This window comes from Rana temporaria, chromosome 7 (assembly GCF_905171775.1).
Source record: "Rana temporaria chromosome 7, aRanTem1.1, whole genome shotgun sequence".
Taxonomy (NCBI): domain Eukaryota; kingdom Metazoa; phylum Chordata; class Amphibia; order Anura; family Ranidae; genus Rana; species Rana temporaria.
The window spans coordinates 67,355,858-67,369,732 of record NC_053495.1 but is presented as its reverse complement, the minus strand read 5'-3'; the positions used below and the strand labels follow the sequence as shown (position 1 = coordinate 67,369,732).

General features: G+C 49.2%; 1 protein-coding gene across 1 annotated transcript in view; it reads right to left on the bottom strand.

Annotated features, from left to right (window-relative positions):
• Positions 1 to 1,545: 1,545 nt before the first annotated feature.
• Positions 1,546 to 13,875, bottom strand: part of C7H22orf23 (chromosome 7 C22orf23 homolog) — a 28,183-nt gene continuing 15,853 nt past the window's right edge. The window contains exons 4-7 of the mRNA XM_040359545.1: positions 4,854 to 5,036; positions 2,002 to 2,130; positions 1,826 to 1,926; positions 1,546 to 1,733 (exon numbers count right to left, since the gene is read on the bottom strand). Of these exons, the coding sequence (XP_040215479.1) occupies positions 1,629 to 1,733; positions 1,826 to 1,926; positions 2,002 to 2,130; positions 4,854 to 5,036 (518 nt within the window). The 3' untranslated portion in view covers positions 1,546 to 1,628. The remainder of the gene's footprint in view (positions 1,734 to 1,825; positions 1,927 to 2,001; positions 2,131 to 4,853; positions 5,037 to 13,875) is intronic.

Sequence of the window (13,875 nt, the reverse complement as noted above, 5' to 3'; positions counted from 1 at the left end):
GGGGACGAATCGGACCCTTGCTGTGAGCCGCTCTGTACGGCAGTGTGAATCCAGCCTGATATTCGTCCAGTTTAATAGGAACCAGTTGAATTTCGATCTATGTGTAGCCATTCCTGTTTGACAGATGTTGATTGTTAGAGCGCCGCATGTTGAACCGCGATGTTGGAAAACAACTGCAGCTGTATGATTAGTATATTCTGACATCGGAAAGTCCTGCTGTCTGATTACAGTTTCTTCTGATGACAATAGTCTCCATGCGAAAAAAATGGCATTGGGTCTCCCCAGCAGCGATCACAAATAAAACCCATCTAACACATCTCCCTAGAAAAAAACATTTGGGCTGTAAGTTTAATATCTGCTACTGTTTTTCGTTATGTGACCAATGGACAGGATTTGCAAAGAAAACTGGGGCCAGAAAAAATAGCTTGATGTGGGCAAGAGCTTCACCTTTGCTCAAGTTTTTCTTTGTTCATTTTGTAAAAACAAAAAGCTATATAGACACGCAGGGATAATCACTACTACCGTTCACATTGAGAGAGAGAATCTGTCTCTTCAGTTGTGGTTAAATCCAGCACAATAAACCAAATTGATTTCACAGTGCAATTAAACTTAAAAAAAGAGTTTCTAATCCAAACTCATGAACTCCCGACAGTGACTTCAGCAGCAAGAAGCAGATGGGAAACTTGGCAGCACAATAAGGCCTCAGATGTCTTTTTAACTTTTACATACAGATTTTCAAACATATACAAACTATAGACCAACCATTGTAGTATCCGCTGTCTAAATAAGAGACGGACAAATTCTCAGATGAGGTACAGAAAAAAGACTATGGGCCAGATTCACAGCGGAGATACGACGGAGTATCTCCTGATACGCCGTCGTATCTCCTGATACGCCGTCGTATCTCCTGATACGCCGTCGTATCTCCTGATACGCCGTCGTATCTCTGTTTCTAACGATGCGACTGATTCATAGAATCAGTTACGCATAGATAGCCCTAAGATCCGACAGGTGTAATTGTTTTACACTGTCGGATCTTAGGATGCAGTACCGCGGCCGCCGTTGGGGGGAGTTCGCGTCGTAAACCAGCGTCGGGTATGCAAATTAGGAGTTACGGCGATCCACAACGGATTTTCGCGTTCGCTACGTCGCCGCTAGTCTAGTTTCCCGTCGCAAAGTTAGTCGTCGTTTTTGGTGCCTTAAGTTTACACAGCAAACGTATTGCTGTATAAAGTATGGCCGTCGTTCCCGCGTCGAAATTTAAAAATTCACGTCGTTTGCTTAAGCCGTCCGGGAATACGGAATTACGCTACGCGCGTTGCCGTTCGAAAAAATGACGTCACTGCGCGCAAAGCACGGTGGGAATTTCGAAACGGAGCATGCGCAGTAGGTCCGGCGTGGGAGCGCGCCTAATTTAAATGGCACACGCCCATTTAAATTACGTGGGCTTATGCCGGAGGCCGCCAGCGTAGTTTTCATCGCTTTGTGCTTTGTGAATCAGGCACTTGCGATGAAAACTTGCGGCGGTGTAACGTATCTGCGATACGTTACGCCGCCTCACTTCTACCTGAATCTGGCCCTAAGTTCTTCAACAGTTTGTAAAAGTTCGCAGTGGGCCAAGAAGGAGTTTAATTTTCTTTTGTTGGAGGGAAGTTCTTGTTTTCTGACTTGTGCAGTGCTTCTCTGAGCGCAACACTTCTCTGCTTATCAATCATTTCCATCTCTCGCAACTTCTGCAATAGAAACAACATTGGAATGTTTTCTGTGTTCCTTCCCAAACACTTGTTACATTGATCCCCCTGACAATCTGCCATAAGTTTCTTACCTGTGAAATTTCTGTGTTAATAATGTTGTAATATTGTTTTCCTCGACCCAAAGCTTCCATTTCTTTCAAGAAATCCCATCTCTCCTGGATTTCTGCTACCACTGTAAGGAGAAAACGGTCAGCAATTTCTAATAGCACAACATTAGCCCAGCTTCTTCCTACTTCAAGGAACTTACACTCATCAAATCTGTCCTGTTCCTCTGTTTCAGTCTCCTCTATTGGTAGAGCTGCTTGGGGGACTTCTGGCAGATCCTTTCCTGTGGCCATAATGTTTTGTAACCGTCTCTTTTCCTTGTTCAGGTCTCCTTCAAATCAGAAAATGTACAAACAGTCTTAAGTGTATCCTTAAAGTGTTACTGAACCCACAACAGTAAAATCAGTCTGTATATGCAGTAAAGCATGCTTGTTATACTTACTGTGGAACCTAAGGGGTTAATCCTCTGCATTGTGTCAAAAAGACTGTTTGATCCTGTATGCACAGATCCTCCCCTTGTTGCATTGCCCCCAAAACATATTTGGGTAAGACAGTAAATGGAGTCAGGCTGCACATGCTCAGTTTGGTGTGTATTGCTAGAGTTTTTTCTTTCTTGGGAGAGTGCATGAGTTCAGAACAGGGCCAGTCAGCACTGTCCAGACAGAGGGTCAGGGGTCCTGCATCCTGATAGGGCAGCCAGTGCAGTATGAAAACTCCCCTAAGGCCCCGTACACACGGTCGGTTTGGTCCGATGAGAATGAACCGAAGTTCAGTTTCATCGGACCAAACCGACCGTGTGAATAGGCCATCGGTCTGGTTTCCTTCGGTCCAAAATTTCTAAACATGCTTCAAAACCGAACCGATGGACCGCTGCCCCATCGAACCAAACCGATGGTTAGTACAGAAAAGCATCGGTTCAAAACCCGCGCATGCTCAGAATCAAGTCGACGCATGCTTGGAAGCATTGAACTTAGTTTTATTCAGCATGTTGTGTGTTTGACGTCACTGCGTTCTGACCCGATCGGATTTTGGACTGATGGTGTGTACACATATCAGGCCGTACGTCCACTTCAGAGGTGAACCGATGAAAACGGTCCGACGGGCCAGTCTCATCGGTTTGGTCCGACCGTGTGTACGGGGCCTAAGTTTTAACCAGACACTAAGAGAAGTCACAAGACTGCTATATGCTGCTTATAAGAAAAGGTATTTAGCAGTTTATATTTACTAAAATGATTGCATTTCCATGTTCTGTGTACTATGAGAGACCAGATATAGTGAACGCAGGTTCCTGGGTTTAGTAACACTTTAAGTGACCCAGTCAGGGGTAAAATATGTCAAAATAAATAAACTGTGAAGAACATTGCTATGTTTAGTGTGCTGTGCATGGTGTGTGTATTTGAGACTGTGCTGCAAACCGTGTCTACTGTTGTGTCCACTGTGCTGGATGCTGTTATGTGTTGCACCACTTAACTGGGCATTTTGTGTGTCTGTGTCCACTGGGATGGGTAAAGTGTGCCTCTGTTCCTTAAATTGTATCAAAAGCCAATACTGTTTTGGGTTTTGTATGGTTGCAACCTCTATCCTGTTTTTTTTTGTAAACATTCATCCTTATTTGTCATGGTGGCCACAGTCTCCAGGTAAGAAGGTGATGGCAAATCCCAAGTTAAGCCAGCCATAGATGGTTCAAATCTTGTAAGGACAGTCTGATATTTGTTCTATCTATGGGCAGGCTGAATGTAAAGTAGATACATTGATTGACTTGGGTACAACCAGCTTGTTGGAATTCTAGCATGTGATTATTGCCAGCGACTATAACCGCTAGCAATAATCATTGTGGTCTTCCATCAGGAACAGCTCCCTGCACACTGACTGTGTTGAAGTAGGAGTCAATCAATTTTCTTGCAACCAAAATCGCATAATCTATGGCCTGCCTTTTACCATTGTCTAAAAAGGGTGACAGGAAGTACAGGAAAATCTCTCCAATGGTACAGACATGACAAAATAAAACTTGAGATTTAAGTCTTCTGCACTCTATCTAAAAACATTGTTTTTGCTTTATACTTTCATTCCTATAATCCCTCTAGAGGACATCAGGGAGACATCATCTAAAGCTGGGTGCACACGGATCGAAATTTGTCTGGTTCAGCAGGACCAGCAGAACTACTAGAAAACCTTGTTCAATCAGCAAGTTTAAGCCAATTAGCTGCAGTGTCAGTGTACTCTAACAGTGGAGAATCCCTGCTGTCAAAATACAATGTCCCGGCGGGGATGGGGATTCCTGTATCCAGGGCTGCCATCAAGGGGGTACAGCCGTTACAACTGTAAGGGGCCCCAGGGCCCGCTTGGGCCAGAAGAAGGCAGGACGGGTGAAGGGGAGCCATGTTGTGCACTATAGAAATGATCTCACAGCTTCTGCTGCTCTGTGTCATTGAGCTCTTTCCTGCCACCTCTGGCTACTATGTGCATGTGCACCCCTCGTATGAGCTGCTTGTACTGTGCTCCTCTGTGTTGGCAACATGTTAGCTTTGTAAAAACGAGCTGGGACTAGGTAGGAAGATTTCCTTTACAAGTAGGGGCTGTGAAGGAAAGGGAGAGGGCTGCATGTGTAAAGGGAGGGGCCAGAGGCTTGTGTGTTTACAGATTTGTTTATGTGTGGGGCTGACATTTAAATACAGGTGTGGGGGGCTGAGTGCGTACAGGTGGGGTGGCAAGCCCTGGGGAATGTTGGTGGTCAGGCTCGGGGGGGGGGGGGGCAGGCCTAAAGCTATGTAAGGGGCCCAACCTGTATCCACATTGCTTGTGTGGATGCAGGAATATAAAAACTGACAGTGTGTATCCAGCTTTAGACTTGAGTATTAGAGATTATTACACTGAAGAGAATAAAGCAGGCTTACTGAAGAACAATTCTAAATATGATGCTTTGCTGAAGGTCAGTTTTTCAATGGTGCTAAAAACAGTCTCGTCAGTTGATTGAATGTTAAGTAACACCTTATCTTGAAAACGGCAGATATCGAGTACTCCAGATAATAGATAACATTGTGTGTCAGCACTTACGGGTTGGTCGGGGTTGAAATTTCTCTCTGCTGTAAGCATCCCCGGCTCTGCATTTCTCTGCAGGACGTAGTCCTGATCCAGCATTTGTTATGTTTTTTTTCTTTGGTGCAGATTTAGAGGTCGGAGGTTTATGTTGGGCAATGCTGGAGCTGGGATGACATAGAACTGGCAGTGTATCCCCATCTATTAAAATGAAATATGAAGATGATTTGGCAGATATAAATCATAAATTGGTTTAACTTGCCATTAAAACATATAATTTCCCTTGGTAAGAAACAGGAAATGCCACAGATCATATCACAAAATAACACGGTTACAAAGTAAGCTGCTTAAAGAAGAACTCTCTTCATTTATTATTTGATGCTCCAGTCCCCTTGAGTGCATTTTGCTAGTTCCAGTGACAGCTAAACCCACCGATTTCCTATAAAAAGGGGATGTCAGTTTAACATTGAACATTTTCTGGGACACGTCACGGAGGATTGCCCGGCCATTGGGGAGGCACAGCGCGACCCGCACCGGGCTGTGAAGCTCCAAGCTGTCAGTCGGGTGCCCACACTAGTGATGCCGGGGAGAGGCGAGTGAGAGAACCGAGGGTTCGGGCAGCCGCATTGCTGGATCGTGGGACAGATGAGTGTGTGTTTATTAAAAGTCAGCAGCTACACTTTTTGTAGCTGCTGACTTTTAATAAACACAAGAACAAGTGCAACTCCACTTTAAATGCTTATTATGCCTAGGGGGGTAAAGTACAGGCATTATTACTTACCTTACTCATGCACTCTGGGTGGCACCAGGGCTCTTCTCGCTGATACTTCGTTCTGTGAGTAGAGCTTCAGCATCATCACGTACAATACAGGGACATTACCATGTATCGTGCACTGAGGAGGCATGAGTGCAACCAATGGCTGTTGCATCTTTCAGAGCAGGTCCGTGGCTTACTAACTGGGGGGCGGTCTGCTGCGGGTGTCACACACTGGGGGGTGTCAGGTGGCGCCCCATCCTCCCCTGTATGAAACAGTCACAACGGGACGGGCTTGGTAGCTCAGTGGCGATACAGGGTCCAGAGTGCTGTGTAATGTAAAGGGGTCCAGAGGCGCAGGGGGTTGTGTAATATAAAGAAGTCCAGTGGGAAAAGAGGGTTGTGTAATGTAAAGGGGTGCAGGGTGCTATGTAATGTAAAGGGGTCCAGAGGTGCAGGGGGTTGTGTAATGTAAAGGGGTCCAGAAGTGCAGGGGGTTGTGTAATGTAAAGGGGTCCAGAGGTGCAGTGTAATGTAAAGGGGTCCAGAGGTGCAGGGTGCTGTGTAATGTAAAGGAGTCAGAGGTGCAGGGTGCTGTGTAATGTAAAGGTGTCCAGAGGTGCAGGGGGGGGGGCTTGCATAATCTGCAGGGGTCCAGCGCTGCGGGGGGGGGGCTGTGTAATGTAAAGGAGAGATCAGTTGTGGAGAGGGGGTACAAAGTAGTAACAAAGAGATATTGGATGCAGGTGGGACAGTGGGGCGTTTTTACATTTTAAAGTTGGGGGGAAGGTGCCAGATATAGGATTTGCCCCGGGTGCCAAATGCTTTAGGTACGCCCCTGGTACCAACTGATTTTGGCAAATTTTAGGTCCCTGTGTACAGTGCTTTGCAGTAAAGTAATCTAATATTTAAAGCCTTGTACACATGGGACAAAAATTGCCTGAAATCTGCTGACTTTTGGCCCATGTATACAGCTGTCTGTTCTACAGAAGCCGGTCTCACAACTGACTTCTGTTGAACGGGCATGCTGGAAAACCAGCATCCGATCAGCGCTGGCAGCAAATGGCTGCAAGGGCTGATCAGTGTGTATGTGCAGTGGGGGGAGATTGCTGCACTATCATTGCTTGTGTTAGTATAGCGATCTCTGGGTTGACCGAACAATAACGTCTAGTGTGTACTGGGATTAACATGTTCTGCAAAATACTGAGACTTTCCCATGCCAAAAAGCAACAGAGCTGAAGCTGTCAGTCCTACACACAGGGATTACACAATGGCGAGTTACCAGCCCTGACAACCACTAATCTACAGAAACATGACTTTGCTTATAAAACACAAACTACGATGTTACAGATGCTACAGCAGAAGTGGTGAATTTACTAGATATAGAGGGCCTCGTATGTGACCCCTGCAGCTCATTGCATTAAAGCTTTGAAATGCTACAGAAGATCAGAGACTGATACTCTACATACGATAGGGCAGGGGTAGGCAACCCTAAAGAGGTATACATACTATAGGGCAGGGGTAGGCAACCCTAAAGAGGTATACATACTATAGGGCAGGGGTAGGCAACCCTAAAGAGGTATACATACTATAGGGCAGGGGTAGGCAACCCTAAAGAGGTAGCGATCTACTGGAACAACATGAGAGAAGTCAAAGCTCATTGTGCACAGTGTCGTCTCCTCACACCTGATTTAAACCTCTAATTGCCGTACTACCGTGTCGCAATTGTGTGCATTGCACTACAATTATGGGTTTAAATCAGGTGATGAGGAGGCACCTTATCGCCTCCTCATCACCTGTCAAACACACGCGGATCGCTTTTCAGAAGAGCAGCAGTGCCTGCTGCACTTGTGAATGAGCCCTTAGTTGCATTCGGCAAATATACCACCCCCAATCCCTGCCCCCATTTTACCAACCCCCAACCTACAAATGTAAATGAACTCTTAGGGCCATATCCACAAAAGAGATACTCCGGCGTAAGCCGTCGTATCTCTGGTTCTAACTTTGGAACTGATCCTCAGAAGCAGTTTTCCTAAGTTAGGCAGAAGATCCGACATCTGTAAGGGACTTACACTGCCGGATCTTAGGATGCAGTACCGCATCCGCCACTGGGGGCATTTCGAGTCGAAATGCCTCTTCTGGTATGCAAATTAGCACTTAGGGCGATCCTCAAAGCTTTTGTGCTTAGTTTTTTCGCCGTAAGTGTTAGTTTGCCTGGTGTAAAACTAGGGCTGCTTTTACAAAGTGTAAAGTTAGTCACACCTTGTAAAGGCCCATTCAAGCGACGGCATTTGGTATGCATTCCCGAGGGAGAACTCCACGGCAATTTGTAAAATCCAAACCGGCATGGGTTCCCCCCCAGGAGCATACCAGGCCCTTAGGTCTGTTATGGGTTGTAAGGAGACCCCCCCTCCGCCGAAAAATCGACGTAGGGGGTCCCCCTACAATCCATACCAGACCCGTATCCAAAGCACGCTACCCGGCCGGTCAGGAATGGGAGTGGGGACGAGCGAGCGCCCCCCCCCTCCTGAGCCGTGCCAGGCCGCATGCCCTCAACATGGGGGGGTTGGGTGCTCTGGGGCAGGGGGGCGCACTGCGGGCCCCCCCACCCCAGAGCACCCTGTCCCCATGTTGATGAGGACAAGACCTCTTCCCGACAACCCTTGCCGTTGGTTGTCGGGGTATGCGGGCGGGGGCTTATCGGAATCTGGGAGTCCCCTTTAATAAGGGGGTCCCCAGATACCGGCCCCCCACCCTAAGTGAATGGATATGGGTTACATCGTACCCCTATCCATTCACCTGTAGGCAAAAAGTAAAAGTTATTAAACACACAACACAAGGGTTTTTAAAATAATTTATTATTCTGCTCCGGAGGCCCCCCCTGTCTTCTTTATTAGCTCTATTACCAGGGGGGGCTTCTTCTTCCACTCTCCGGGGGTCTTCTTCCACTCTCCGGGGGGGGGTTTCTTCTTCCGCTCTCCGGGGGGGGCTTCTCCGGACTCCGGGGGTCTTCTTCCATCTTCTCCCCTCTTCCTCTGTTGACTCGGCGAACCCCGGTTCTTCTGCAGCTCTCCGGTGCCTTCTTCTTCAGCGCTGGCTGCCTGCTATCTTTGTGTGTTAGCTCAATTTCTAACAGGCAGCCGGCGCGGTCTTCTGTGACGTCAGGTTCTTCTCTTCCCTTCTTCCCATCTTGACTCGTCGCCTCTTGTTGCTGTAATGATGGAAGCGTGCCTTGCATCCCATTTATATAGGCATCACCGTCCCATCATGCTCCGGTAGGTACCCACGTGGTGGGTGCACGTGGGTAGGCACCCACCACGTGGGTACCTGCCGGAGCATGATGGGACGGTGATGCCTATATAAATGTGATGCAAGGCGCGCTTCCATCATTACAGCGACATGAGGCGACGAGGCAACATCGGAAGAGGGGAGAAGAAGGTGACGTCACAGAAGACCGCGCCGGCTGCCTGTTAGAAATTGAGCTAACACACAAAGATAGCAGGCAGCCAGCGCTGAAGAAGAAGGCACCGGACATCTGCAGAAGAACCGGGGTTCGCCGAGTCAACAGCGGAAGAGGGGAGAAGATAGAAGAAGACCCCCGGCGAGCGGAGAAGCCCCCCCCCGGAGAGCGGAAGAAGAAGCCCCCCCGGAGAGCGGAGAAGACCCCCGGAGAGTGGAAGAAGACCCCCGGAGAGTGGAAGAAGAAGCCCCCCCTGGTAATAGAGCTAATAAAGAAGACAGGGGGGGCATCCGGAGCAGAATAATAAATTATTTTAAAAACCCTTGTGTTGTGTGTTTAATAACTTTTACTTTTTGCCTACAGGTGAATGGATAGGGGTACGATGTACCCCATATCCATTCACTTAGGGTGGGGGGCCGGTATCTGGGGCCCCCTTATTAAAGGGGACTCCCAGATTCCGATAAGCCCCCGCCCGCATACCCCGACAACCAACGGCAAGGGTTGTCGGGAAGAGGTCCTGTCCTCATCAACATGGGGACAGGGTGCTCTGGGGGTGGGGGGGCCCGCAGTGCGCCCCCCTGCCCCAGAGCAACCAACCCCCCCATGTTGAGGGCATGCGGCCTGGCACGGCTCAGGAGGGGGGGGGCGCTCGCTCGTCCCCACTCCCTTCCTGACCGGCCGGGTAGCGTGCTTTGGATACGGGTCTGGTATGGATTGTAGGGGGACCCCCTACGTCGATTTTTCGGCGTGAGGGGGTCTCCTTACAACCCATACCAGACCTAAGGGCCTGGTATGCTCCTGGGGGGGGGGAACCCATGCCGGTTTTTTCTTTGAAAATTGGCATGGAGTTCTCCCTCTCAGGAATGCATGCTGAGCGACGTTATCATTTTTTTTTATAATTATTTGTTTTCCCGGCGCGTATATTTTTTTTCACCCGTCGCAACTTTAGTGTCCCGTCGCAATCCACAAAGCCGCCCGGCGTCAATTACGTTCGCGCGCTGCACGTCGGGAAAATGACGTCACACGCATGCGCAGTACGGCCGGCGCGGGAGCGCGCCTCATTTAAATTGTAAACGCCCCCCGGAGAGGAGGACCGCCTTACGACGGCGGCACTTAAGTTACACGGCTTGAAATTTCTACGTAAGTGCTTTGTGGATCAGGCACTTAGGTAGAAACTTTAAGTCAGTGTAACTTAACTGCTGAAAGTTAAGTTACGCCGCCTGGCTGAGGATTTGGCCCTTAGTGTTCTGAGCCCCCTATATGGCTGCTTTCACACTGATGTGCTGTGGATTAACTGCACCATTGGTGCAGTGCAGTGCATCTGCGACCTTCCTGGGTTAGCTGTGCTTTTCCTCAGACTTCTATTATATCCTGCAGGTGTGGTGCAACTTTCTGAAAGTGCACCAAAACTATTGCGTTCAGAAAGTCCACCAAACCCGCACCCGTGGTTTAGGTAAACCGCAGCACATCCGTGTGAAAGCAGACCTATACTAATATGCCCATTGTATTGCTTCGCACTGACCTGAAGGTCTCTTCTTTCCTGCTGCTGGCACCACTCTGGAGACCACTAGTAGGCATAAGAGGTGGAGTGCAGTTGGTATCACTCACGTAGGACAGCAGCCAGCACTATAGAGGAGCTTAACAACTTAAGGACCGGACCAATATGTGCGACGTGGCTCCCAAACAAAATTGGCGTCCGTTTTTAATTTTTTGACTAAGCATTTCTCAATATGGGAAGTTTTTGTTATTATAACATTGGATTTAGGATAAGGGACTGAAACTGGTCATACACAGCTCACATTTTGTCCGATTCCTGATTAATTAGCTGAAATTTGAGCTCTTGGTGGGTCTGCACCACCCAGCTCAACAAAATATGAATACAAAAACAAAATGTGGAAAATTGACAGAGGAATGGTGATTTCAACCTATCAAGTGCAGTCACTCTGCGGTTATTAAAGTATCCCGGGTGTGAACACTACACATCACACTGCATCCATCCAGTGCACACTGCACCTATCCAATGTGCACTGCACTCATCTAGTGTGCAGTGCATGTCACACTGCACCCACCCAGTGAACACTGCACATCACACTGCATCCATCCAGTTCGCACTGCACATCACACTGCACCCATCCAGTGCGCACTGCACGTCAAACTGCACCCATTCAGTGCACACTGCACATCACGCTGCACCCATTCAGTGCACACTGCAAGTCACACTGCACCCATTCAGTGCGCACTGCACACCACACTGCACCCATCCAGCGCACACTGCACGTCACACTGCAGCCATCAGCGTGCAATGCACCCATCCAGTGCACACTGCATGTTGCACTGCACCCATCCAGCGCACACTGCACGTCACACTGCACCCATCCAGTGTGCAATGCACCCATCCAAGGTGCACTGCACTTTACACTGCACTCATCCAGTGCACACTGCACCCATCCAGTGCACACTGCATGTCACTGCACTCATCCAGTGCACACTGCGTGTCACACTGCACCCATCCAGTGCGCACTGCACGTCACGCTACACCCAATCAGTGCACCTTGCACATCACATTGCACCCATCCAGTGCACACTGCACCCATCCGGTGAGCACTGCACATCACACTGCACCAATCCAGTGCACACTGCGCCCATCCAGTGCACACTGCATGTTGCACTGCGCCCATCCAGTGTGCACTGCACATCACATTGCACCCATCCAGTGCACACTGCACCCATGCAGTGCACACTGCGTGTCACACTGCACCCATCCAGTGTGCACTGCGTGTTACACTGCACCCATCCAGTGTGCACTGCATGTCACACTGCACCCATCCAGTGTGCACTGCACGTCACACTGCACCCATCCAGTGCGCACTGCACATCACACTGCGCCCATCCAGTGCACACTGCACCAATCCAGTGCACACTGCATGTCACACTGCACCTATCCAGTGTGCACTGCGTATTACACTGCACATCACACTGCACCCATCCAGTGCGCACTGTATGTCACACTGCACATCACATTGCATTCATCCAGTGCATGCTGCATGCCACACTGCAACCATCTAGTGCGCACTGAACATCTCACTGTGCCCATCCAGTGCTTACTGCATGTCGCACTGCATATCACACTGCACCCACCCAGTGCACACTGCATTCTGCACTGCACCCATCCAGTGTGCACTGCACATCACACTGCACTCATTCAGTGAACACTGCACCCATCTACTGTGTGCTGCACCCATCCAGTGCACACTGCATGTCACTGCACCAATCCAGTGCACACCGCATGTCACACTGCACCTATCCAGTGTGCACTGCGTGTTACACTGCACGTCACACTGCACCTATCCAGTGTGCACTGTATGTCACACTGCACATCACATTCATCCAGTGTGTGCTGCATGCCACATTGCAACTATCTAGTGCGCACTGAACATCTCACTGTGCCCATCCAGTGCTTACTGCATGTCGCACTGCATATGACACTGCACCCATCCAGTGAACACTGCACGTCACACTGTGCCCAGCTGCCAACCACTGGAAAAATGGATAACAATAGAAAAAAAACTATAAAGCAGCGCTCTATGAGTAAAAGTCAGGAAGTACATATGAAACTTTAGCTCAATAAAAACTTGTCTTCAAAGACTGCAGAATGCTGTAGAAATGTGGGAAAGCTGCAGGAAACATAAAAGCATATAGCCAAAAGTAATAATGATTGTATTAAAAAGCAAACGGTACCACAATAACATCCGGGTGAGGAAGGGTTACCACCATCCAAGACTCTTGCTGGTCAGACATGGAGAAAGGGCGCCATGAGCCATGTGGAAAATGATAGGAGCCCGGTGGAAGGAAGGTGGTATTCAGCCCGCTGTCTGTAGGCTCGTTGTCACGCTCCGCCAGTGTCCAAGGTGAAACCCGCAGGTTGGGGAGGGACACTGTGCTGACTGCTGTGATGTCTTGAGCCAGTAGCGGGAAGAAGCCAGACTGGGCTGCGGGTGGTGAGGTGTGACACCCGCCGTGAGAAGATGGAACCGGGGGAGCTGAGCAAAGCCAATGGAACCGGGCATGACCCATTCAAGTGAATGAGGCAGCTCTGCAAGTGCCCTGCAACCTTGTGCAGTACAGCAAACAAGGGGATAAAGCAGGTAGCTTTGTGCTGCTTCCTCACCACCTGCTTTAACCCCTTGGACTCCGCAGAAACATGCAGTTGCAGGGCACTTGCAGAGTGGCTCCATTATGGCAGGCAGTGGCACCCACCAAATGCAACAAGGGGCTTAATTCCTGCTGCAGAATGTGAATACCTTTGGTTGCTGCCTCAGAAGCTAAAAGGGGGTAGGGATTGGGGGCGGTAAAACAGTGTCCCAACCGCAGGGTTTTAACCCCGCCAAGCACTGCTGCTCCCCTGAGTGTGTATGACAGGTGGTGAGGAGGCGATATGTTACCTCACCACCTAATTTAAACCCACAATTGCCATACAATGCACGCGCCTGCGACACGGTACTATGGCAATTAGAGGTTTAAATCAGGTGTGAGGCTGGGTTCAGAATTATGGGAATTGGATGTGGGTTTCCTTGCATCCAATTTGCATAGCAGGAGATTATGACCGGCTCTCAATGGAGGCGATTCACACATCTCCGCAGCGGCTCCGGGGCAAAGTGCACAAGAGTCCTGTGTGTCTTTTGGTCCGTTTCAGGTCTGAACACAGCCCAAAATCGGACCTGAAACTCTGAATGGAGACGCACCGGACTCCTGCTGTAAGCCGCTGCATGTTCTTGTGTGAACCCGGCCTGAGGAGGCGACACTGTGCCCGGTAATCTTTGACTTCT